At 51.3% G+C, this 25,488-nt stretch overlaps 1 protein-coding gene across 1 annotated transcript in view; it reads right to left on the reverse strand.

Moving 5' to 3' along the window:
- PREX1 (phosphatidylinositol-3,4,5-trisphosphate dependent Rac exchange factor 1) overlaps positions 1–25,488 on the reverse strand; it is a gene marked incomplete at its 5' end in the record, with an annotated part of 189,410 nt that overhangs the window by 11,317 nt on the left and 152,605 nt on the right. The window contains 15 exons of the mRNA XM_039912880.1: positions 1,870–1,960; positions 2,413–2,488; positions 3,249–3,341; positions 5,934–6,165; positions 6,222–6,229; positions 7,315–7,594; positions 8,942–9,125; positions 10,000–10,194; positions 11,553–11,740; positions 13,816–13,987; positions 15,233–15,369; positions 16,181–16,266; positions 17,187–17,335; positions 18,524–18,616; positions 19,840–19,982. Of these exons, the coding sequence (XP_039768814.1) occupies positions 1,870–1,960; positions 2,413–2,488; positions 3,249–3,341; positions 5,934–6,165; positions 6,222–6,229; positions 7,315–7,594; positions 8,942–9,125; positions 10,000–10,194; positions 11,553–11,740; positions 13,816–13,987; positions 15,233–15,369; positions 16,181–16,266; positions 17,187–17,335; positions 18,524–18,616; positions 19,840–19,982 (2,127 nt within the window). The remainder of the gene's footprint in view (positions 1–1,869; positions 1,961–2,412; positions 2,489–3,248; positions 3,342–5,933; positions 6,166–6,221; positions 6,230–7,314; positions 7,595–8,941; positions 9,126–9,999; positions 10,195–11,552; positions 11,741–13,815; positions 13,988–15,232; positions 15,370–16,180; positions 16,267–17,186; positions 17,336–18,523; positions 18,617–19,839; positions 19,983–25,488) is intronic.

Raw genomic sequence — 25,488 nt, forward strand, 5'->3', positions numbered from 1 at the left:
GGGGAGAGCTTTGCTTCAGATCAACCCTCCTCTTCATCTGCTCTTCTAGCAGCAGGAACACGCCCGACTCTGTGAGCAGGGAAGCCCCGGACTGGAAAAAAGGAGCATTATCCAGTCAAGCGGAGGGACTGGCAAAGCACAGAGCGGAATCTGCCGCTGGCCACAGATTCTCCTTTGCCACTTGGGGACATCTGGAAACAAGATGCCCGCTGAGCAAGTGCATCTGGCTACTCTTTCCTCATGAAAGGGGAGCCCAGGCGAGGTTTCCCTGCCGAGGCCCCTCAAGGGCAAAAATGAGGTCTCAAGAGGCCCCCAGAAGGTGAGTCTATTTGTGATATAGGTCCCTAGGCAGGCGCAAAGCCATAACAACCAATCCAACTGTGTTTGTGAATAAAAATGGAGTGTAAGAGTCAACACATGTGCACCGCAGAGCGTCAGCTTGGGGGAGGATGTGCGCACGTATCCAGGAGTTCAGATTTTCTGAGGAAAAGCTAAGAGAGGGGTTCGGCAGTGTTGTACTTTCCCTGGAGTTTATGCACACTCCCTGCTCAACGCCATCACCACCTCCACCTCTACCATCGTCACCAGCTCCAACACATCACCTCCACCACCATCACAGTCACCACCCCTTCCACCTCCTCCGTCATCATCATCAACACCATCGCCACCGCAACAGTGCTCGGCACATAGTAAGCGCTTAACAAATACCATCACTATTACCACCGTGGTCACCACCACCAGTCGCCACCCCCATCTCCATCATCACCACCGTCACAATCGCCAACACCTCCACCATTTCACAATCCACCACTTCCACAATCCCGTTCGCCATCATCGACATAATCATCATCAGAGTCACCACCCCTGAAACCTCCATCACAATCACCACCTCCCCCACATCACAGTCACCACCCACTCCACCTCCTTCCACATCATCACGGTCACCAACCACCTACCCTGCATCACGATCACCACCCACTCCACCTCCTCCATCATCAACACCAACACAGTCACCACCAGCACCTCTACGTCACCACCAGCACCTCTACATTACCACCAGCACACCGTCACCTCTTTCCCTTCCACGGGATCGGGATCGGAATGTAGAGGGGCAGGGCGTGAACCGGAAATTTACACAAAGAGTGCCCAGGCCCAGATTTCTCCCACCGTGTGTGGACCGGTGTTACAGTCGTTAACTAAACGCAAACTAAAAGGCATGGATGTGTGACGATTTCCCCATTTCTAAGCCGTGGGTAAGAATTTGCCTTTTCCTTCACGGAGGACAATGGGTGTTACAAATGAATTCTTGGCTGTGGAGCCATTTCAAGGGAAAGAAAAAGATCGGTGTGTACGTGCGCACGCGCGTGCAGTGCCTCTTTCACACTTCCTCTCTGTCTCTTCCTCCCTCTGCAAACCCAGGCGGCATTGCTGGTGTTTTTAGAACTTTCAAAGAAAAGACGTTTCAGCCCAGTTCCCCTCCACAGCCCGACGTCAGTCCCACGAGCCCTCTGGAGAAGGGAGAAAGCCTCGTCTCACTTGGACTGCGCTTCATAGCCGAGTAGGACAACCCGGGAGGGAGGAAGCGGCCGCCGAGAGCCTCTGTCACGTGAGGAAAAGCTGACTCTGGCAGCCGCCCATCTCCAGGAGGGATGATTCGCCCGTCAGAGATCAGATTCGTGCTAGGGGGATTCCTTTGGCAAACCCTGCCAGTGTGAGCAGTAACCTCAGTCCCCGTCCCAACTTCCCCCTGCAGAAACAGTTCCTGCTCCGGGCTGCCCTTTGGAAATACCATCCCCGCCTCTGAGCCCCAGGGTCTCCCACTGGAATCCCTTGGCTCACGCTGAAGTGGAGGAATGTGGGTCTGTTTACCTTGCAAGCTGTGGTCCATGGGGAAATGCTTGGTCTCCTCAAAGGCTTTGCTCATGATAGCCCCCTTAAGCAGGGTGTTGATGGCGTCCACCTAGACCGAAAGGGACGGTTGGTTAGGGAGGGGCCTTCGGGAAGTTTAGCTCAGGACTTCACAGAGATCGGACGGCGGGCAAATGAGAATCCGAATCGAAAATTGAATTACAGCCCGGAACACTAGAACTAGACTTCCTCCAAGTTAGAAGCGCATCAGATGTAGCCCGCTAGACTCTAAGCTCTTTGAAGGCAGGGATCGTGTCTACCAACCCTGTTGTCCTCCCCCCAGCTTTTAGTAGTGCTTCGCACAGAGCGGGCGCTCAGTAACAATTATCGATGACGATTCTGTCCCCGTCCCCCCCCCCCAGACTGTAAGCCCGTCACTGTGGGAAGGGAACATGTCTACCAACTCTCTTACACTAGATTCTGCATAGACTCGGAGCTCAATAAATGCCGTCAGTTGATCGATTCAATTCCGCGGGGCGCGACAAGTGAAGCGAGCCACGATACCTGGTTGAACAGATGTTCCAGGCAGCCGTGGAGTTTGTCTTGCTTGTCAGATGAGATTCGCATGTCACATGGGTAGCTCGTCACCTACGGAGAGAGGAAATTGAGCTTCTAGGGAAAAAGGGTCGACCCCTCCTTCAGGCACCACTGCGTCAATCAATCGATGACATCTTTGCCTCCCTGCAGGAGGAGGGAGGCAGTGGTAAAGGGCAGAGAGGTTAACAGAGGGTGAATAAGAGGACTGACCCCGGAAATAAGACCCCTAACGCCCACTTCTCTGCTTTTCAAATCACCCTCTCTGGTCCCTGCAAACTAAGGAGTGGGAAGACATATCCCGATTAGCTGGGAAGCAGCGTGGCTGAATGCAAAGAGCACAGGCCTGAGAGTCAAAGCACCTGGATTCTAATCCCGACTCTATTTGTCTGCTCTGTGACCTAGGGCAAGTCGCTTAACTTCTCTGTGCCTCAGTTACCCCATATATAAACTGGGGATTAAATCTCCTTCCCTTCTACTTAGACGGTGAGCACCATGAGATTCAGGGACTGTGTTCAACCTGATTACCTATTTTCTCCCCCAGGGCTTAGACAGTGCTTGACATATAGTTAATATAATTAATAATATCCATCCCTTCCACCAACCTCACGACGTCCCCAAAAGCTTGTGGTCTTCCTGGAGTCCCTGTCGGCAGATGAGCACAAAAACCATCCCAAAAGGCCCATCCAAATCAGAGTTTCTCCATCTTCTGTCAAGTTCAGTGTTATCCCCAAACATTTTTCCAGTTCCGCCCTTCCTCCCGGATCCTGTCTGTCCGGATCAGGGGGAGGACGGTCAGCATCCACTCACCAGACCCCATCTCATCGCTGCCCAGGTAGGAGCTGTTACTCCGCACGCTGGTATAGGACAGCACTGAGTCCCGGTTGCTGTTGCACTCACTGGAAAGGCAGAAAAAAAAAAGAGGCGGTGAGAGATACGAAGAAGCTGTCCTGTCTCGTTCCTCCCTTGAAGCAGAGGACTCTGGGAAAGATGAAGATCGAGGATGTGCCTTTCGGGCGTCGGGTGTCTTTCAGGGTACAGGAGGTTCAAAGGGGTTGGGCCAGAGGCAGGAGGATTAGTGGAAGGTGGGGTGAGGAAACGGCCATCGGAAGGAGCGTGGTCTGGGAGCCGGAAGTCCTGGGTTCTGCTCCTGGCTCCACCACTTGTCTGCTGTTTGACCTTGGGCAAATCACTTCACTTCTCTGTGCGTCAGGTTCCTTAGAACCCAGATGTCCTGATTCCCAGGCCCTTTCCGCAGGACCACGCTGCACCTTGTCAAGCTGGTTCAAATCATTGTGAAAAACTTGCAGTACTAATCCCAGTTGGGTACCTGGACAGTTCAGTTTCATTCATCCCCCAAAGCTTTCAATGATCCAAACTCGCTGTGGCCCCCGGAGTTCAGAGATCTAGCGGACTGCCGGCACATCCTCGGCTACCAATCGAGAGAGAAGCAACACTACATCTTACTGAAGTCAGCTTCTGAAACTCCTTTGTTCAGGAAGCCGGCGGTTCAAACATCCCTAGTCCTGGGAGCGGCAGAATGCTACCCTAAAAGTGTTAAGTCAATTCAGGCTCCCAAAACTCGATTTCTAGACACCTGAATAAATATTTGTCCTTTCAGAGACCCAGGGAGCACAGAAGGCCACAGTCCCCCTGAGGTCTAGGCTTCTGGGAAAATTGTTCCCAGGCTTCACTGGAAAATCGCTCCCCCACGTTCTACAATAGCTGCTATTATGAGATCAAGAGGGATGGCTCCGTCTTGGCGTTTCCACACACGGGACAGCGGAGGCGGATTCACGCGGATTTAGGCCACGGGATTCCCTCGAGGATGTCCCGGCTGGCGGTCTGCACACACACGGCTACTTCCGAGCCTGCCTCCGCTCTTGCCCACATTCTCGATTCTCCATATTCCCCCATCATTGCCATCCTTCAGCCCGTCAGCCTTCATAATCACAATAGTAATGATAATAATGTTATTTAAGTACTTATTATATGCCAGACACTGTACTAAGCACTGGGGTAGATACCAAATAATCAGGTCGGACACAGTCCCTGTCCCCTATAAGGCTCACGATCTTACTCCCCATTTTACAGATGAGGAAACCGAGGCCCAGAGAAATTAAGCGATTTGCCCAAAGTTACCCAGCAGACAAGCAGGCAGGCAGAGCTGGGAATAGAACCCAGGTCCTCTGACTCCCAGGCCTTCAAGGACTTCTGCTGCCACCAGTTTCTCTGGAAGCCTGGCTTCTTCTGACACTTATCTCCGATAATCTCCAATAATAATAATAACGAGGGTATTTGTTCCGCGCTTACTCTCTGCCAAGCCCCGTGCTCGGTGCTGAGGTTGAGTCAGTTCAGTCACTGTTTCTTTCCCAAATAGGACTCCCAGATGAAGGAGGAGGAAGAAAAGCGATGGAATCCCCATTTCACAAATGAGGAAATTGAGACCCAGGAAAGCCAAGTAACTTGCCCAGGGTCCGACAGCAAGCGGGTGGTGAAGGCTGGACTAGAATCCAGCTCTCTTGACTCCCTGGCCGATGCACTAGGCCACACTGCTCCACACCCACCCCTCGCGAACCCACGGCTCTGTCGGCTGAGGTGGTCCGGGCACTGTAGGCTGGTGTGGAGAAGGAAATAAGTCACCAGGATCCGATGACAGGACGGCTGGGCAAATAAGAGAGTTGGAAAGGAAGCATACTTGTGCACATTTAGGATCTCTCCAGGAGACTCTTCCCTGCTCCTTACCCGGGAAAGCGACAGCCGTGGGAGAGAACTACCGCTGAAAGAATCAACTGGGGAAGGGGCAGGATTAACGAAAATGTTGTGGGCTGGTAAAACCTGGGTGGACTCTTCAGATAAAATTTATCTACAAGGTTTTATTAAAATATCTACTTGATTGGCAGGAAGGAGCCTGCTCTGGGTGAGTGCGGAGGCCTGGAACTGGGGACAGCTGAGCCGACCCCGTTGTCCGCCGTTTGGAAAATCCAAACCAAAGTCTCCGAATGAACCAAGGATCCGGGAAATAGAAGGCTAGAAGAAGGAATGATAAAGCAACGGACCCTAGACTGCAAGCTCTCTGTGGGCAGGGAACGGCGGATAATATTTCTACCAACCCTGTTGCACTGTCCTCTCCCAAGTGCTTAGTGGAGTGCTCTACACACAGTAAGCAGTAATAAATACCACAGATGCTGCTGCTGATGAACAGAATACCCAACCAGAAAGAAGAAAGGGTTTTCGGCTTCCTTTCTTCCAATTTCTTTCGATTTTCCTCAGTCATTCATTTCATTCAAACGTATTCATCCGAGCACTTCCTGGGTGCAGAGCACTGTACTAAGTGCTTAGAAGAGTACAACAGAACAATAAACAGGTGCATTCCCGCCCACAGTGAGCTTACAGTCAAGAGGGAGCTTGGCGGCAAGCAAAGCGGAGAGCGGCCCAATTCACACCGCAGGCCCGTGCAATGTTAGTAATACAGAGGCGGGGAGACTGACCTGTAGGAGTCCCGGTAGCTCATCGTGTCATGACCCGAGTCTTCCTGATCCTCCTCGGACACTTTGAAGCACACTTTCTTAGTGCCGCCGTGCTCCGCCTTGTCCATCTCGCTCTCCTCGCTTCCCAGGGCGGAGGGGGGCGCCTCCTCCACAGAGAGGGGCTCACAGGCTCCATCCCGGTGGGCTCTGTGATCCGTGGGACAGCAGTCTGCAGAAGTGGAGACATGGCAACCTTAGGACCCGAGGATCCCCCGCTGGACCTGGACCACTCTCTGGGCCCAAACTGACAGCTGCATCTGACCCGTCAATCATTGGTGATGGACCCGGGGAATTGCCAGAATCAGCCCATAATCTCAATTCTCTCCCTCACACTCTCTCTCGCTCTCCTAGGATGCCACTGTTGTGTCCAGGGAGGTGGGAAAAGGGGAGAAGAAGCAGTATGGCCTAGCGGACAGTGCCACGGCCCGGGCATCAGAAGGACCTGGGCTCTAATCCCACTCCGCCTTTTAGAATAATAATAACAATGATGGTATTTGTTAAGTGCCTTACTATTCATTCAGTAGTATTTATTGAGCACTTACTATGTGCAGAGCACTGTACTAAGCGCTTGGAACGTACAATTCGGCAACAGAACAGAGACGACCCCTGCCCACTGAAGGGGCTTACAGGCTAATCGGGGCGGAGACCAGAACGGACCGGAAAACACAGATAACTGAATGCACGATAAATAGAATCAAGGGGATGTACACCTCATCGACCCAAATTAAATAGGGTAATAAAAAGATATAACAGATGAGCACAGTGCTGAGGGGAGGGAAGGGAGACGGGAGGAGCAGAGGGAAAGGGGGGAAAGGGGGGCTTAGCGAGCACTTTCCTAAGCGCTAGGGGTAGATACGCCGAGGTAATCAGATTGTCCCACGTGAGGCTTCACCAGTCTTAATCCCATTTTTACAGATGAAGGTCACCTGAGGCACAAAGAAGTTTTGTACTTGCCCAAAGTCACCCAGCTGATAAGTGGCGGAGCCGGGATTAGAACCCACAACTCTGACTCCCAAGTCCTTGCTCCTTCCCCTACGCCACGGGGCTTGTTGGCTGTGTGACCTTGGGCAAATCACTTTTCTGTGCCTCGATGACCTCATCTGTAAAATGGGGATTAAGAGTGTGAGCCCAGTGCAGGACAGGGACTGCGTCCAACCTGACAACCTCGTATCTAATCCAGAGCTCAGGACAGTGCACGGCGCCAAGTTGGCATTTAACAAATACCATCGAAAAAAAAAAAAGGACCACAGAGGGAAACGAGGAGAGGTTAGGAGGAAGGATTGGATGGGGCAGCTCTGGAGACTTTCCACATCTCCATACCCTCGGCTCCTCCCGTCCTCACTTGTTTATCTGCGTGACGTATTGCTTCATCTCCTTGACGGCCACATCCAGCTTGTTGAACAACTGCAGGAAGGCATCCTGGATCTCCCGGTCCTCCCGCTTCAGCAGGAAGCTGAGGCCCCGGTCCTCGGGGCTGGACCCCCCATTCTGTTGGCCCAGGCTGCTGTCCATCGCGCTCGCCTGGGGCGGTTTCCCTCCGTTCTTCTGCGGGAGGCAGTTCCAGGATGGGGCCGCCATGGTGGTGATGCAGTGCTGGGTGTAGGACATTGGGTTTATGGCGCCTGTTGGACGAGGAAATCGCTTGTCAGCACGCCCCAAGACCCATCTTCTGAAGGCCACCTGGGCGGGGCGTCCCAGGGGGAGGCCAGGTAAGTCCCATGGGTGATGGGACACCTTCTCGCCCAAGCACTTAGTACAGTGCTCTGCGCATAGTAAGCACTCAATAAACACCACTGACTAAAGATGACGATCATGATGAGCTAGTTGTGGGCAGGAAACATATCTACCAACTCTGCTATGTGGTACTCTCCCAATCACTTAGTACAGTGCTCTGCACACAGTAAGCACTCCATAAATATCACCGATGTTGCAGGTGGTGATGATGAACAGCTCTCTGTAGGCAAGGAATGTGTCGACCAACTCCACTCTATTGTACTCTCCTAAGCGCTTAGTACAGTGCCCTGTACATAATAAGTGCTCAATCCATTCATTCGATCGTATTTATTGTGTGCTTACTGGGTACAGAGCACTGTACTAAGCACTCGGAGAGGACAATTGGGCAGCAGACGGATACCACTGTTTTCATGGTATTCATGCAGGGGAAGCAGCGTGGCTCAGTGGACAGGGTCCGGGCTCGGGAGTCAGGGGTCATGGGTTCGAATCCCGTCTCTGCCACTCGTCAGCTGTGTGACCGTGGGCGAGTCACTTCACTTCTCTGTGCCTCAGTTCCCTCATCTGTAAAATGGGGATTAACTGTGAGCCTCAGGTGGGACGACCTGATGACCCCGTATCTACCCCAGCGCTCAGAACAGTGCTCGGCACATAGTAAGCGCTTAACGAACACCAACGCTATCATTGTTGACGGTGATGATGAAGTCGCAGAATTCATTCATTGGCTGCCATTTTCCGCTGGTGACATCCCATCCCCATAAAACACCTCCCCCCGTCCCTAAAAGCCTCAACCCTCTCCAAGGTCAACAGAGGATCAACTCGGAACTGAGATCTCACCTTTGCTAAGGGCGGTCACACCCGGCCCTCGCGCCACCTTGTACGTCACCCACGGGACCCAAGCCTTCCCCTCCCCCGACCCCGCAGAGGGCAGCGCGGTGCAGTGGGTAGAACAGGGGCCTGGGAGTCAGAAGGTCACGGGTTCTAATCCCGGCTCCGCCACTTGTCTGCTGCGTGACCTCGGTCAAATCACTTCACTGGGCCTCAACCCCCTCATCCGCTGAATGGGGACTGAGACCGCGAGTCCCATCTGGGACAGCGACTGTGTCCAACCCGACTTGCTTGTAGCCGCCCCAGCAATTAGTACAGTGCCTGGCACAGAGTAAGCGCTCAACGAATACCACAGTCATTATTATCATTACGCCGCCACAGGTGCTGAACGCAGGAGGGTCGGAGGGCACCTTGTTCCGGGTCGAGGCCGATCAGCGAGGGCTTCCGTCCAAACCGGATGCTGAAGGAGCGCCCGACCGACGCGGTGCTCTTGGGGTACGACACCTCCATGAGGTTGATGTAGCAGTTGGTGGGGTAGAAGTCCGCGCCGCTGAGGAGGTGAGGCTCCAGCGGGGTCTGCTTGACAGGGGGGGCTCACCTTGGCCTTCAGCTGCTCTGCAAACTGGAAACGGACAAGGATTCCCAATTCCCTCCGCCTCCGAGAAGCAAGCGTGGCCGGACCCGGGTCCCGCACCGGGTCGGAGTCTCATCCCAGTCCCAGTTTGGGAAACTCCTCTCTCCCTGGAGAAGCGAGGTCCTATCCAAATCGCTGACCACTGACAGGAAAGTGTATGCTAATTTCTCTTGTTCTGTACTCTCCCAAGGGCTTAGGACAGCGCTCTGCACCTAATAAGTGCTCGATAAATACCACCGATCGATTGATTCGCTTGTACTTCCCAGGCACTTAAATACAGTGCACGCACCCCTAGATGCCCTCAATAAATACAATCGCTACTACTATTTTATTGCTCATGAGCCCTCCTCACAGAAGCCGAAAATGGTTAGGCAACTCACACCAGCCAATCTCGCTACTTCTTAGCAGTTTCTGCCTGGATGGCTGAGTTCAAATTCTGCCTTCGCCACTACCTGGGTGACCTTGAGTTCTTCCGGGCCTCGGAGGTTCCACCTGCTTCCCCGTGGACCAGTCGGTTAGCCGGTAACTGACTGAAAGCTCGTCTAGACTATAAGCTCGCTGTGGGCAGGGAATATGTCTATTGCTTATTGTACTCTCCCAAGCACTTAGTACAGTGCTTTGCACACAGTAAGCGTTCAAGAAATACGACCGAATGACTGAACGTGCCTGTTTCTTGTTACGCTGTGCTCTCCCAAGTGTATAGTTCAGTGCTTTGCACACGGTGAACGCTCAAAAATATGACCGGATTGAAACGAGGGCCGCCTGTCAGCTCTATTTGCTGCCCCCCCCCCCCCCCAGCGGCAAAGCCTTCTGCAAAGAGCAGAGAGGGCCAGCCTGGGACTCGGGCACGTGCTGGGCACAAGTACCCTTCTGATAACTGCAAATCCTCAGGTCGGTTCTCTCCAGCTTGGTATCGCAGATGTTCCAAAACTCGAACTGGGGCATCGTCGCCACGGCGTTGCCCAGAGTCAGAAGCCGCTGGCAGTTCTCAACAAAGAGTCTGTCCTCCGCGGCGAAAGCCTCCAAAATCTGGAAGGAAACGGTCACGTCACGTTCATTCGTTCCTTCATCCAATCGTCTTTACCGCATTTAGAGTATTTACTCTTACTGCACGCAAAGCACTGTACTTAGCACTTGGGAGAGTCCAAAACAGCAATAAATGGACACATTCCCTGCCCACAGCGAGCTTACAATGTAAAGGCAATTCAATTCGATCGTATTTATTGAGCTCCTCCTGTGGGCAATGGCACCTGTACTGAGCGATTGGGAGAGGCCGATACAATACAACAATAAATGATCACATTTTCTGCCCACAGTGAGCTTACAGTCTAGAGTCTACAGTCTGATTGAGTCCAAAGCTTAAGGGTTTTCCTGGGGCTCCCTTCCCTGGGGGGGCAGGATCTCCCCCTGCTCTTCCTTCCCACTCCTAGACAGAGGGCACTAAAATGCTGAGAACGTGCTCGTCATAGCCTGTTGTCCCCCTTTGCAGGTGAAGAGGAGAAAAGGACTGAAAAGGAGGGTGCTAAAATCTGGATACCCAACGCGCCTCTTCCTTGGAAAAGCCAAAGTGTGTAATGCTAAGCAGTATGGCCTGCATGAGTCCATGCAGTTCCCCTAAATGTCTTCCCATTCTAGCATTCTGGGTTTTTAATTCCCCGGGTACGAAGCTCACTGCCATCTCCAGACAGACCAGGAGAAATGGGAAAGGGGTGAGGGGGGAGATTTGGGAGGGAACAATGGTTCAGCTGTCTGTTTTGTTTTATTTTTTAATGGTGCTCGCTAAGTGCTTACTATGTGCCCAGCACTGTTCTAAGTGCTTTGGAAGATATAGGTCAATTAGGTTGGACGCAGTCCCTGTCCCACATGGAGCTCACAGCCTAAGCAGGAGGGAGTAGGATTTAATCCCCATTTTACAGATGGGGCAAGTGAAGCCAAGTGACTTGCCCCAAGTTACAGAGCATGCACGTGGCGGAGCCAGAATTAGAACCCAGATCCTCCGACTCCCAGGCCCGGGCTCTTTTCCACCAGGCCACTGCGGCTTCCTCCGGGAAACTGAGGAAGGAGAAACCGTGTGACCTGTGGGCCCGATGGGGCTCCACCTCCCGCAGAAATCAACCCCTTCCCGGGGCGGGGGAGGAGGAGCGTTTGAGCACCTGCCGATTCGGTCCAGGACGAAGCACTCCAGAACGCCCAGCGGGAACTCATCGTGGCACCCGCAGACTCGGGGAGGGGAGGGAGCGCTGACCGATACAACCGGGTCTCTCCGGGACCTAAGCGCTTAGTACAGTGCTTTGCATAGAGTAAGCGCCTCAATAAATGCAACTGAATGGAAGGGGATGCCATTCCCGGGTGGGAGAGCGACCATGGCCTCGCGGGAGACCCTGTACCTTGGCAGTCAGGCCAAAACAGCCCTTGGGCTCCACGATCTTCTCCAGCACGTAGCACTTGATCCCGGCGGTGCTCACGTATTCGTACACCACGCCGTGCTCCAGGTGGATGTTGTCCACCGTCAGGCTGACCAGTTGGGTGTCCTCACCGACGGTCAGCTGGGACCCCGCGGATTGCACGGGAAAGGCTGGACAGGAAGGTGAGACCGTTAAAACGACGGGGACCAAAAACGCCCACACGCACTATGCCCCGCAACTTCTCCGCTCCGTCATTACCCCCGTTGGTTGCATTTTTCTCTTCTTTCATCCTCTACTGATAATCACTGTGGTATTTCTTGAGTGCTTACTAGGCGACAAGCGCTGGAGTTAGAGACGAGATCATCAGATACCACACGGGGCTCACAGCCCAGGTAGGAAGGAGAACAGGTATTGCATCCCCATTTTACAGATGAGGGAACTGAGGCACAGAGAAGTTAAATTCAATAGCGTTTATTGAGCGCTTACTATGTGCAGAGCACTGTACTAAGCGCTTGGAATGTACAAATCGGTAACAGATACAGTCCCTGCCCTTTGACGAGCTTGCAGTCTAATCGATGACTTGCCCAAGGTCACACGTCTCAACCCCATTTCACAGATGGAGCTGGAATTTTCAGGGACTCGGCCCGAGTCGAACACACCCACGAGAAGCTAAGTCGGAACACCTCCTCCTCCACTAGACTTAGAAGTAACCGTTCGCTAAGCACAGCTGGAGCAAAGTGGCTTAGGGGAAAGAGCACGGGCTTGGATGTCAAAGGACATGGGTTCGAATCCCGGCTCTGTCACTCATCTGCTGTGTGCCCTTGGGCAAGCCACTTCACTTCTCTGTGCCTCAGTTACCTCATCTGGAAAATGGGGATTAAGACTGTGAGCCCCATGTGGGACAACTGGATTACCTTGTCTCTACCCCAGCACTTAGAACATTCCTCAGCACATGTAAGTGCTTAACAAATACCGTCTTCGTTGTTATTATTATTATGCGTGAGTCACCTACAAGCTGAAGAAGCCATTTAGATAATTGATTTCATTCACTTTGGGGGGACAAATTAGAATGATCTAAGAGAAGAGTACGCGCCTGAAAGTCAGAGGATCTAGGCTCTAATCCAGGCTCTGCCACCAGTGTCGGACCCCTCGAGCCTCACCTCCCGACAGGGCTCCCTTGTGCTGTTTCTGAGAAGTGACCTTCCATCTCGGGGAAAGGGAGACTTCCCCGCTCAAGGTCGGGGGGAACCTTCTATTTCTCAGAATGCTCTGGGGTTCGGTTCAGCCCTTGACAATCAAAGGCCCACAGCAACCCCGAGCTGAGGGACAGGACAGAGAGGTCTTTGCCATACGAGGTGCTTGCTTGCTCAGTGTGTGGGTGGTCTAGATTTGCTACCCTATCCCACTTGGTAATGAATCGCTCGGTTGGAGAGAAAGACAAATTGCTGCCTGTTCGGGCAGTGGCACCGATATATGTCAAATGGGGTCCAGATGTGCTCACGGCAGACACATCGCCCCGGCTCCGGCATCCCCTCATTTACACATCGCTTCGGCCCATCCTGTGATCTGGGGTCCCTGGTCACGGGTGGAGTCTCTCAGGGATGGTACGAGGTCTTAATTTCCAGTCCCGCAATGAGCCAGCTCACCTCTCTCACTGGAGAAGACGGGGGAGGCCACCCAGGGCAAGGAAGTCAGAGAGAAGAGGAGAGGGCTCTAAGCCAAGCTGTGGTTTCAGAAAGACGCCACTGCTGACCAACAGGATGATTCCACTGGTCTGTGGTTTCAACCAGAGCCCCAAGTCCTTTTGGGGCAAATGGTTCCCACAGGGCTGGCCCACAAACACCAAGTACCCCAACCTGGTTCTGACTCTAGGATATGAGTCACCGGTGGAAAGGAGTTGGAGTTAGCATTGTTGGGAAGGTAGGGGCGACCATTCAAGTCTCTCCACACCCTTCAGGTTTAAATGGGCCTCTGAAACCTGACCTCCTGCCAACGCCTCCACAGTAGCGTACCTTGTGAAGGCCCTTCTACTTAGGGAAGAGCAGTTTCAGGATTGACACAGGGCTAAAGAATCCTCCTGCATTTCTCCCTTCTGCTCCCCTCCTCACGAGGCGGGGTGCCCCCAACTTTCCGGAAGTTCGCAGAGCCTCCATCTCCAAGGCCCAGATCAGGTTTGGCCCGATATGGGAACCAAGAAGCAAGCCCTACCATCCAACGTCCCTCCCACCAACACCCTCTCCATCACCTGCATCACGTTGACTTTCCTCCACTGTTCCCAATCCAAGATGGTCCCCTCCTGCGAACTCGTCACCCGTGGTCTCAGAGAGACTGCCATTGAGGCACATGTCAGGGCCCAAACGGCATGCCCCCTCCTCCTCCGCGTCTTCTTGAGTGCTGTAGATCCACTGGTACAGGCCCTGGAGAGAGAACGGGAGGATGAGGACCCATGCAGCTGGGAGACTCCATAGGAGGCCTCCTCCTAGCAGACTTGGTAGGGACTTCAAATTATGATTAAAAAAAAAAAACCGTTTAGTATTTGGTAAGCACTTACTATGTTTCAGGCACCGTACTAAACTCTGGGAGCGGGTACCGGCAAAATGAATCGGACACAGTCCCCGTCCCACATGGGGCTCACGGTCTTAATCCCCATTTACAGATGAGGTAACCGAGGCACAAAGAAGTGCGGTAACTTGCCCAAGGTCACACAGCAGACAAGAGGCAGAACTGGGATTAGAACCCAGGTCCTCCTGAATCCCAGGCCTGTGCTCTAACCGCCGGCCATGCTGCTTCACGGAGGTACTGAGGCGAAGGTGTGGTCTGTTGCTCCCTCAGTCAGAATCTTATAATTGCTCGGCCACGGTTGCTACCCTATGGTCTGAACCCCACTGGCTGAACGCTGCCGACCTTACTCACTCCTACTTCGTGCCGAGCACTGGAATAATAATAATAATGATGGCATTTGTTAAGCGCTACATGCTAGGCACCGTACTAAGCGCTGTGGGGGATACAAACAAATCAGGTGGCACCTAGTGCCTGCCCCAAGTGGGGCTCACGAACAGAGGTGAGATACGGGGGACGAGGAGAACATTTAGCGAGCAGCCACTTGCTGCGATGTGCTATACTGTGCGCTTGGGAAGTACCAAATAATGAAATGCCACCGTCCCTTAAGCAACGTGACTTAGAGGCAAGAGCACGGGCTTGGGAGTCGGAGGACGTGGGTTCTAATCCCGGCTCTGCCGCTAGTCAGCTGTGTGACCTTGGGCAAGTCACTTAACTTCGCTGTGCCTCAGTTACCTCCTCTGTCAAATGGGGATTAAAACCGTGAGCCCCACGTGGGACAACCTGTTCACCTTGTATCCTCCAGCGCTTAGAACAGTGCTTTGCACATAGTATGCGCTTAACAAATACCACAGTTTATTTCTAATCCCAGCTCTGCCACTTGTCTGTTGTGTGACCTTGGGCAAATCACTTCACTTCTCTGCGCCTCAGTTCCCTCATCTGTAAAACGGGGATGAAGACTGTGAGCCCCAGGTGGGACACCCTTGTCTCTACCCCGGAACGGGTGCTTGGCACATAGTAAGCGCTTAACAAATACTATCATTATTATTATCATCGTTATTCTTACGAGCTTCCACTCTAACGGATATTAGTCAGACCCTCACCAGTGCTTCCTGTTGCTTGCTCCGGAACGCCAGGAAGTTCTCCAGAACCTCCACGTAGCTGTCGTTCATCACGTTGTGGCCATTGACTTTCAGAATGCACTGACCAGACTGCAGCCCCACTGCAGCCGCCTCGGAGCCTGCGGGGAGACGGAGACAGAGAAGGACAGAGACAGAGAATCTGTGGTCAGGAAAGCCAAGCAACCGGTTCAGGAGAACCACAAGACAGGGGAAAAGGAGAAGGGGGAAGGGGTGGATCTTAATCAATCCAGGAGGAAGAGACCCTTTAAAAGCAAAGACCTTTGGGAAGTCCTTCCCCACCTCATACGTATTTTAATGGTATCTGTTAAGCACTTATTCTATACTCCGCTCCGTATTAAGCACTAAGGGAGAGGATTGGACAGAGTGTACGTCCCACAAGGAGCTCACGGTCTTAATCCCCGTTTTACAGATGAGGGAGCTGAGGCCAAAGTAGTAATATAATTGTGGTATGTGTTAAACGCTTACTTCGTGCCGGGCACCGTACTACAGTGAAGTGACACACCCGAGGTCACACAACAGACAAGTGGTGGAGCCGGGACTAGAACCCGGGTCCTTCTGACTTCCGGGCCGGTGCGGTTTCCACTGGGCCTCCCTGCTTCTCATTTTCCTTCACGCTGCATTTTTCTGGACAAGCTTCCTCTCCGGAGAAGCCTCTGCTGGGGTACGGATAAGTAGGGACTACTGCTCTTCCACCGCGCTCACTTCTCAGCACCCCAAAACTCGAGGGGCTGCCGGGAGCCCAGAGCTGTGATGACTGTGGTATTTGTTAAGCGCTTACTATGTGCCAGCCACTCTACTAAGAGCCGGAGTAGGTTGGAGGTAATGGGGTTGGACACAGTCCCTGTTCCACATGGGGGTCCCGGTCTTAATCCCTCGCCTGGTTCCTCGTCGCTTCTAGTCCCAGCTCACCTCTCCCCACGGCACGGACGTAGGGCGGTGCTTCTCCTCGGATCTGGAAGCAGAGCGGATCGGGCCGATCTGGGACTTTAATAATCCTGGGAAAAGGACAGAGGGAGAAATTAATTTGAAGAGGAGCACTTCCCCATGCTTGAGAATGACACTCCTTAGAGGGACATGTTAAACAGGTGGTGCGCTTGCACGCTGCAAACTGTCCTAAGAGCACAATCTCTCCTGGAAGCTCAATCGATAGTATTTATTGAGCACCTACTGTGTGCATAACACTGTACTAATCACCTGGGAACATACAGTAGAGTTAGTAAGCATGATCCCTGCCCTCAAGAAGCTCACAATATAGCAGGTATGATGCAAAGACAAATTATAATCCATCAGTGGTCTTCATCGAGCCCTTACTGGGTGCAGAGCATTGTATTAAGTGCTCAGCACTGTACTACAGAGAGGAGGAAGAAGAAAAAGGAGGTGGGATATTTACAGGGTTTGAGGTTTAAGCCTTCCAGTAGGTAAGGGGTGTATAAAAGTGCTACGGGAGGTTTCGAGTTCTTGAGTGATCGCGCGACACCGAAGTGGCAGATAGGAGGAATATAAAGTGGGGGGGGAATGAGAGATTAATCAGGGTAGGCCTCTTGGAGAAGTGATTTCAAAAGGGCTTTGAAGATGGGGAGAGTTGTGTGACCTGTCCGATGTGAAAGGGGAAGGAGTTCCCGATGGGGCGGGGGGGCGGGGATGTGAGCGAGAGGTCTCTGGAGGGAGAGATGAGAACGAGGCACGGTGAATATGTTGGTTGGAGAGGAATAAAGAGGGCGAGCTGGAGGGTGGTGGGAGAAGAGGGTGGAAGAGCAGGAGGGAGAGAGCCGATCTAGTGCCTCAAAGCTGAAGGTTAGGAGAACATCCAGGATGAGCAGAGTGAGTGGGGAAGGACCCAAATCATTGACATGTGTCAAGGGCAACAGTTCCCAAAATGCTACAAGCTCCTTCCCAGCTAGCCCTGGATACTTGCTCTTTTGCCTTGGTGGCGACCAGGAGCCGGAGGGGCCTCCGCGAGCAGAAGGACTGATTCAAGAGGGTCTCCACCTCTGAGAAGGGGCGCAGGAACACCATGTCCTCATTAATGGAGTAGATCTTCCTTCCCACCTGCAGGCCTGCCATCTGGGAACCATACACAGAATAGGGGGGTAAGGACGGTTGCCCGAGACTTAAAGTGGAGAGCATCCAGCTCCTTCCAGGACAGCTGGGTGGGAGAGAAGAAACTATTCAGAAATCAGGGGAATCACTGTTTGCCTGGAAACAGTCTCCTCTGGTTTCAGGCCTTCCAGTGACCCTTAGGGCAGGGAAACCAGGAGACTTGTGGCTACCAGGTGGGTAGTTTATAGTGTGGAGAGTTTTTATGTAGTACTTTTAGAATGCCAAGTACTGTGCTAAGTCCTGGGTCGGATTCAGGATAGAGAGGTCAGATCTGGTCCCCGTCCCTCCAGCGGCTCATGACCTAGGATTTAGGGAGAACAGGTGGCTTATTCCCATTCTGCAGATGAGGGAACTGAGGCGCAGAGAGGTTAAGTAACTTACCCATAATCGCACATTAGGTCAGTAACAGAGACCCCGGGGTCTCCGGTTTCCAATCCCGCTAGATTGTGATACCATTACTCATCGATCAATGATACTTAATGAGTGCTTACTTTATGCAGACACTGTACTAAGCACTTGGGAAAGGACAATATAATAGAGTTGGTAGGCCCAATCCCTGCCCACAAGGAGCTTATAGTCTAGAGGGGGAGGCAGATATTAAAATTAATTACAGATAGGATAAGCAGCGGAGTATAAGCCTAAGCGCTTAGTACCGTGCTCTGCACCCAGTTAAGCGCTCAGTCAATAGAATCAAATGAATATGCACGTAAGAGTCTACCAACTCTGTTGTACTGTACTCTCCCAAGCACATAACACAGTGCTTGTCACATAGTCAGCCCTCAATAAATACGATTGATTGGCAAGTGCTCTGGGACTGGGAGAAGTATCAAAGTGCTGAAGCATGATGAGAAAACTCAACCGTGTGACCTTAGGCAAGTCACTTCACTGGGCCTCAGTTGACCCTGTCTGCAGAGTGGGGATAGAGAATGTGAGCCCCACATGGGACAGGGACTGTGACCAACTCAATTTGCTTGTATCCGCCCCAGCACTTAGTACAGTGCCTGGCACATAGTAAGCTCTTAACAAAAACCATCATCATCATCCTCTTTATTCCCATCACTAGAAAGGGGCAGAAAGGTAAATTTCAGAAGCTGCTTTCCTTGGCCTGGTTCCCAGACACGGAGCAGTTCTTATGCGAGAGGAATAGCTCACCTCGGCGAGAGACCCTCTCTGGACAGACTTCACCACGATTGCCTTGTTTTTTTCTTCAATGTCGAAGCCATAGTCCTCTTCCTGAGGTGAAATCTGGAAACCAAACCAGAAGAAGTTACCCAAATCAGGCTCCCATTCACTTCTCTCCACACGGGCTCTTCCCACAGTCTCTTTCTTCCCTCAGGTGGGGAAAGCCTCAACAAGGTGGTTGGTCGGGGAAGAAATCACAGACTCGTCTTGGCATAGCGCTGGCTGGGAGGTGGAACTTTCTGATGGATTGGTAGGGGTTGGGGACTTACCTCGACGGGACAGACTGATAGTTAACTCAATGCCGATGGAAGAATTCTCAACTTCAACTTGAAAGTGTTGTCTCCATCTTCCACCGGCCCAGGCCTGAAGCCTAAGAGAGGCTGAACTGGCGAGAGACCAGTAGGCCCCATCCAGGAGAGAGCTCAACTGCTAGTCCTCGCCAAAAGAGGGCCAAAACAAGACCTTCACCCAGACAGGATACCAAAGTAGGAATCTCCTCTGCCAATTACCACCCTGAGTCATTAACTACATCACTTTTTGAGTGCTTCCTATGTCGTATTTCTACTGTATCACACCTTCCCAAGCACTCAGTACAGTGCTTGGGAAAGTTCAAAGCACCGGGGAAGCTATATGACTATAGATTGGGCACAGTCCTTCTCCCACACGTGGCTCACCATCAAATTTACCTCCATCTTATAGGGGAGGGAAATGAGATCTAGAAAAGTTAATGTCTTACCTAAGGTCAAATAATAGTTCCGTGGTAGAGCTGGGACTAGGATCTGGATCAGTCTTTTTCTTGATCCCCTGCTCTTTCCACTGAACCATACTGGCTCCCCAGTTCAACAAACTGAGAAACAGCATGGCCTAGTGGATGGAGTACGAGACTGGGAGTCAGAAGGACTTGGGTTCTAATCCTGACTCTGCCAATCTGTCTGCTGTGTGACCTTGGGCAAGTCCTTTAACTTCTCTATGCCTCAGTTGCCTCATCTGTAAAATGGGGATTAAGACTGTAAGCCCCATGTGGGACATGGATTGGGGCAGCCTGTATCTGCCCCATTGCTTAGCACAATGCCTGGCACATAGTAAGCGCCTAACAAATGCAATCAAAAAATGCGGTAAAACACTCCTCTCCCGAAGCTAGAATCCCAGAGATTAAGGAGTCATGGCTTGGAATAACATCACAATGAGAAGATTGTTAGGGTCCCAGAAAGGAATGTCAGGTGGGTAGGGGGAGGGGAGACGCAAGGAGGGAGTTGGAGAGGGAGAGAGGGCTACACTGCTCTTACCAGCAGGCTCTTGGCTATGATGTTTTCAACCAGCTTGAAGTCATTGCGGAGTTGCTTGTTCCTCGAACTCGTCCCCTCCATCTCTTCATCAGCGTGGAAGCGGAAATATTGGGATTCGTCTTTGAACTCACTCTTCTCCAGGACTGAACAAGAGAGGAAACACAACACACAGGGAACCCACATTTAGACACGGCCCGGTCCCGGCCTGACATAAGGTGGGAGATATAAAGCTCGGGAAACACAGAGGAGGAAGTAACTCAGGGATGAACCTCAGCTCTGAAGAGAATCAGAGATTAACGTCATTGGCCCACTTGCTTTCCAGAGATACTCTTTGTCTGTGAGTCCCATGTGGGACAGGGTTTGTGCCTAACCTGCTTAGAGTTTATGTGGGACAGGGTCTGTGTCTAAGTCATTCAATCTTATTTATTGAGCGCTTACTGTGTGCAGAGCATTGTCTAATCTACTTACAGTTTAACTAACTCACTGTTTGGAACCAGGCTGGGCTCTGACCACATACCACAATTATTAATTATGACTCTGACTAGGAATACCTTATGCCTCTCCTGTGGTCAGTTTCCAGAGAGTCACAGATGATCTTTGAGGGAGAAAAGCAGCCTTAATCTCCCTCTGGTTCCCCCTCCAAGACAATCATGAAAGAACACTTGAAAAAATAAAGTGAGAATTCCAAGAAGTGGAGCGATCAATAGCCTTGCTGGGACATAATCCAAAGTGTGAGATAATAATTCTGATGATGGTATTTATTAAGTGCTTACCCTGTGCCAAGCACTTTACTAAGAGGTAGATACTAGATAATCAGGTTGGACATAGCCCCTGTCCCATTTGGGGCTCACAGTCTAATTAGGAAGGAGAACAGGGAATGAATCCCCATTTTGCAGATGAGGAAACTGAGGCAGAGAGAAGTGGCTTGCCCAAGGTCACACAGCAGAAAAGTGGCAAGGTTGGGATTAAAACCAGGTCCTCTGACTCCCAGGCCCTTTCCATTAGGCCACATTGCTTTTCATATGAGGAAACTGAGCACCACAGAGGAGGTTAAGAAACCTTTCCTGAAGTCCCACAACACACCAGTGACAGAGTTGGGATTAGAACCTGTGTTTTCTGATTCCCCAGGGAAGCTGTCCTTCCATCGAATCAGAGGCAGAGTTGGCTTCCCTAGACAACCCTTCTGTCCTTTAAAAACTGCAGGGCCTAAACTCCTGACCCCTAAGTAATGTCAAATGGTCCATTTCCCTCTTGTCCTTCTGGTGATCCGGGTCTGCAGGCAGAGGCAACTTCAGAAGCACCTCTAGATTCAGTCAGGCCCTGGATAAATTCCCAAAGGAAAACACAGGGCCTGTTGTGAGACAGGTCAAGGCCCCCTGGCAGCCTGTCTCCTGTTTTACATCCTTTATAAAGAAGCAGCATGGCCTCGTGGATAGAGCATTGGCCTGGAAGTCTGAAGGATCAGGGTTCTAAAACCAACTCTGCCACTCGCTCGCTGTGTGACCTTGGGCAAGTCACTTTACTTTTCCGTGCCTCAGTTGCCTCATCTGTAAAATGAGGATTAAGACTGGGAGCCCTATGTGGGATATGGACTAGATACCTAGTAAGCACATAACAGATCGCTTAAAAAGAGAGAGAGAGAGAGAAGGCCCCACTGAACTTTGTGAAGACCTCTCCCTTCCTCCTGCAGCCTGGTTGCTCAGTCCTGACTAAAACAAATTTCCCAACAAGAATCTGGGTTGGGTATGGGTGCTTTTTACTCTCCCAAGCGCTTGGCATACAATAAGGGCTCAGTATTGATTTCTGCTGGAGGGCAGAAAATCCCTCAGAGGCTCAGAGACGGTGTGAAGAAAAGGAAGAAACACAAACTCAAAAGTAGCTGGGGAAACACCAGAAATAAACACCTCAGCCCCAAACTGCCAATCCCTTGAGCATTCTTGCTCAGGGAGTCGGTGCCTCTCTTTCCTTCTGAGTATTATAAACCCTTCCCCTTCCTCTCTCACACTCACAGGTGCACCCTGGGGATGAAACAAGATTACTGAGGTGAAAGAAAGCCCTTTGGAAGTACTAAAGCACATTATAAATTCAAGGTACATTACTATTACTGTTCATATGATCAAGGAACTGTATTATCATCATTTCTTCTTCCACTCTTCCCCATGGCCAATAATATAACTTCTCCCCTTGTTATTATTGTCATTTACTTTTCCACTTCTCTCGATGGCAACCAGCGACAGCCCAGGAAGCAACAGATATGATGCAGGCACGGTCTGGGTTGCTCTCGACGAGCCCATAGAACTGTCCGGGAGGAGACGGGAAGCCCAGAGTGAAGAAAGGCCTTCTCCTCTGGATCCACCAGAGTTACCAGCATTGTTACGGTATGTAGCAAATGCTTGTCCTGTGCGAAAGCACTGAGATGGGTAGGGAATTAGCCATTCAATAAAAACCAACAGGGAATCAGTCACGTGATTTCATCGTTTCTTCTGGGGGTCTGCAGAGCCCAGAAGCCAGGCATCTAAGATGGTAAAAGGGGTCCATGACCTTCCAGGCTTCCCCAGACTGCCCCTGGGACCTGAGTTAATTATCTCATATCTATCTACGCTCTTCTTATGCCAACCTACCCACTGTACCTCGATCTCATCGACTCAGTCACCACCCTCTCACCCACATCCTGTCTCTGGCCAGGAACACCCTCCCTCTTCAAAGCTGACAGACTATAACTCTGCCCACCTTCAAACCCTCATTAAAATCCCATCTCCTCCAAGAGGCTTTCCCCGACTAAGAATTCATTCTTCCTACCCCGTCTCCTTTCTGCATAGCCCTTGCCCTTACATTTGTTTGCTTTATTCACTCCACCCCCAGCCCCAAAGCACTTATGTCCATATCTGTAATTTATCCATTTATATTAATGTCTGTCCCCAGGGTACAGACTGTAAGCTTGTTGTGGGCAGGGAATGTGCCTCCTTACTGTTATACTGTACACTCTCAAGCACTTAGTACAGTGATCTGCACACAGTAAGCACTCAATAAATACGACCGAATGAATGATTGATTGAATGAATTAATGTAAACTCCTTCTGGACTGGGAATATGTTGAATACGTCTGTTATACTTTAATCTCCCAAGCTCTTAGTACAGTGTGCAAAGCACACAGTAAGCACTCAAAAAATACCACTGATTACCCCAGCATTTAGCACAATGCTTGGTTCACAGTAAGCGCTTAACAAATCCTGCCGTCGTTTTATTATTATTTACCTCATCTGTAAAATAGAGATTGAGACTGTGAGTTCCACATGGGACAGGACTGTGCCAATCTGATTAGCTTGTATCTACCTTTGGTATACAGTGCCTGGCACGGAGTTAGCCTTAATAAATATCATTATCCCCTCATCTAGACTTTAAGCTTGTGGTGGCAGGGAATGTGTCCGTTTACTGTTTTACTGTTTGAACTCCCGAGGGTTTAGGACAGTGTTCTGCACAAAGTAAGCGCTCAATAAATACATTTGAATTAATTATTGGAGAGTGAGGGCTGCCCTGAAGCCAAGGTCTCAGTCAGCGGGCAGAGAAATGTTCTGTAGTGTCATCTCAAGGCCCTTCTCTGAGCACAGAAATTCCTGGCCGGTAGCTTCCAGAATGCCCTTCCCTCTCAGCCGTGATTCTACTTGGCTACACCCACAATCCAGTCCCTCACGCCCAAGGTCAGCTTGTGAGGGAAGATAATTAGGATCCCACCCTGAACTGCTATTTCTGGGTTTCATTTCTGTGGAGTGAATTTCAGAGGGATTTTCCCCCTCAGGCCACATCCTGATTACAGTGGTGCAAGGGGGAGAAATTGCAGGACGCGGACTTGTGCGAGGGTCTTGCCTCATTATACTCAGGGTCCACGTTCAATGGTACCACCGGGACCAAAACAGTCTAAAATGGGAAAGATGAATCAAAGAGCGGGGCCAACCACAAAACACAGGGTGGACTGACCTCCCAGAAGCCTCCTCTGACAACGGGGCTGCTGGCGCTTGGCCCTTGGGCCTCGTAACGAGGTTTCTGGGGGAGGAGGGAGGCCCGGGGAAGGCTTGACTTGGTCCCTGGGGAAAGTCCTGCTCTAGGTGAGGATCTGGAGCCAGTTAAGGGAATTCAGTTTCACAATCCACAGAGAGTAAGTACAGTAACATCTGGTTCGGAGGAGAAGGCAGGTAGCCCACGGGGAGCTGGGGAGTGGGGGAGGAGGGCTGAGGGAGGAGGAGGAAGAAAGGATGGGGCAAGGGCCCTGTTTTCTGTCCCTACACCATGTCCCCTTCCCAGAAAGGCCCATCCACCGACCTCTACCATGACCTTCACTTCTCTGCCAAGCACTGAACTAAACTCTGAGGTAAGTAAAAAAATCATCAAATGAAACTCAGTCCCTGTTCCACATGGGGCTCACAATCTGTGAGGTGGGGAGACTATTATTATTATTTTTATCATTATTATTATTGTGACTATTATATTTGTTAAGCACTTACTATGTGTCCATCACTGTTCTAAGCACTGGGGAAGATACAAGTTAATCAGGTTGGACAAAGTCCCTGCCCACGATGGGACTCAGTCTAAGGAGGATGGAAGAGGGCTGAATCCCCATTTTACATTTGAGGAAACTGAGGCACCTGTCCAAGGTCACACAGTTGATGAGCCGGGATTAGAATCCAGGTCCTCTGACTCTCAGGCTCGTGCTCTTTCCACTAGGCCATGCTGTTTCATTCATTCAATAGTATTTATTGAGCGCTTACTATGTGCAGAGCACTGTACTAAGTGCTTGAAAAGTACAAATCGGCAACAGATGGAGGCAGTCCCTGCCCACTGAGGGGCTTACAGTCTAATCGGGGGAGACAGACGGACAAAAACAATACTAATATTATTAACCCGTGTGGAGCTAATGATGATAAGAGTGTTAGCAGCTAATGACGATAATAATAACGATAATAAAATGGTTCCTCGGGGAGCCGTTGAGAGGAAGAAGGTCGGCTCTCCGGAGCCGAGATGACAGATGAGCGTGGCCCATCCGTCGGACGCCTCCTCTATGTATGTTTGTATCTTAACTCCGATTTAATAGAAGAGGAAAGTGAGAGCCAGAGAGGTTGAATGACCTAAGACAAGCAGGCCAGGGGCAGAGCCAGGATTAGGAATTAGATCTCCTGAGTTGCAGCCCCATGTCACTCTCTCTCTCGGGAAATTGCCCAGCTTGCTCACTCGAAGTTATTAAGCCATTATTATTTCTATTACTGCTGTTGCTGGGCCTGAAGTCAAGAGTGTGGGGGTTTTATTGGTTTCACACTCCACAACGACTCTGGGAAGTAAAAGGGAACTGATACTCTTTTCTGCACTAATCTGGGAGAGGAATGAACTCTGGTATCAAACACAGCACAGACAGCGAGTCAGAAGCGGGATGGTTTAGTGGAAAGAGCCCCAGCCTGGGAATGAAGGAACCTGGTTTCTAACCCTGGCTCTGCCCCCTGCCAGTTGTGTGACCTCGGGACAGCTATTTCCCCATGCCTCGGTTCCCTCATCTGTAAAATGGAGATGGAATACCTGTTCTCCACCTGGTTAGACCTACTAGTCCCGAGTGGGACAAGGGCTGTGTCTGACGGGATTATTGTGTGTGTTTCCCCATCGTTC

Source organism: Ornithorhynchus anatinus, chromosome 8, assembly GCF_004115215.2.
Source record: "Ornithorhynchus anatinus isolate Pmale09 chromosome 8, mOrnAna1.pri.v4, whole genome shotgun sequence".
NCBI classification, from domain to species: Eukaryota; Metazoa; Chordata; class Mammalia; order Monotremata; family Ornithorhynchidae; genus Ornithorhynchus; species Ornithorhynchus anatinus.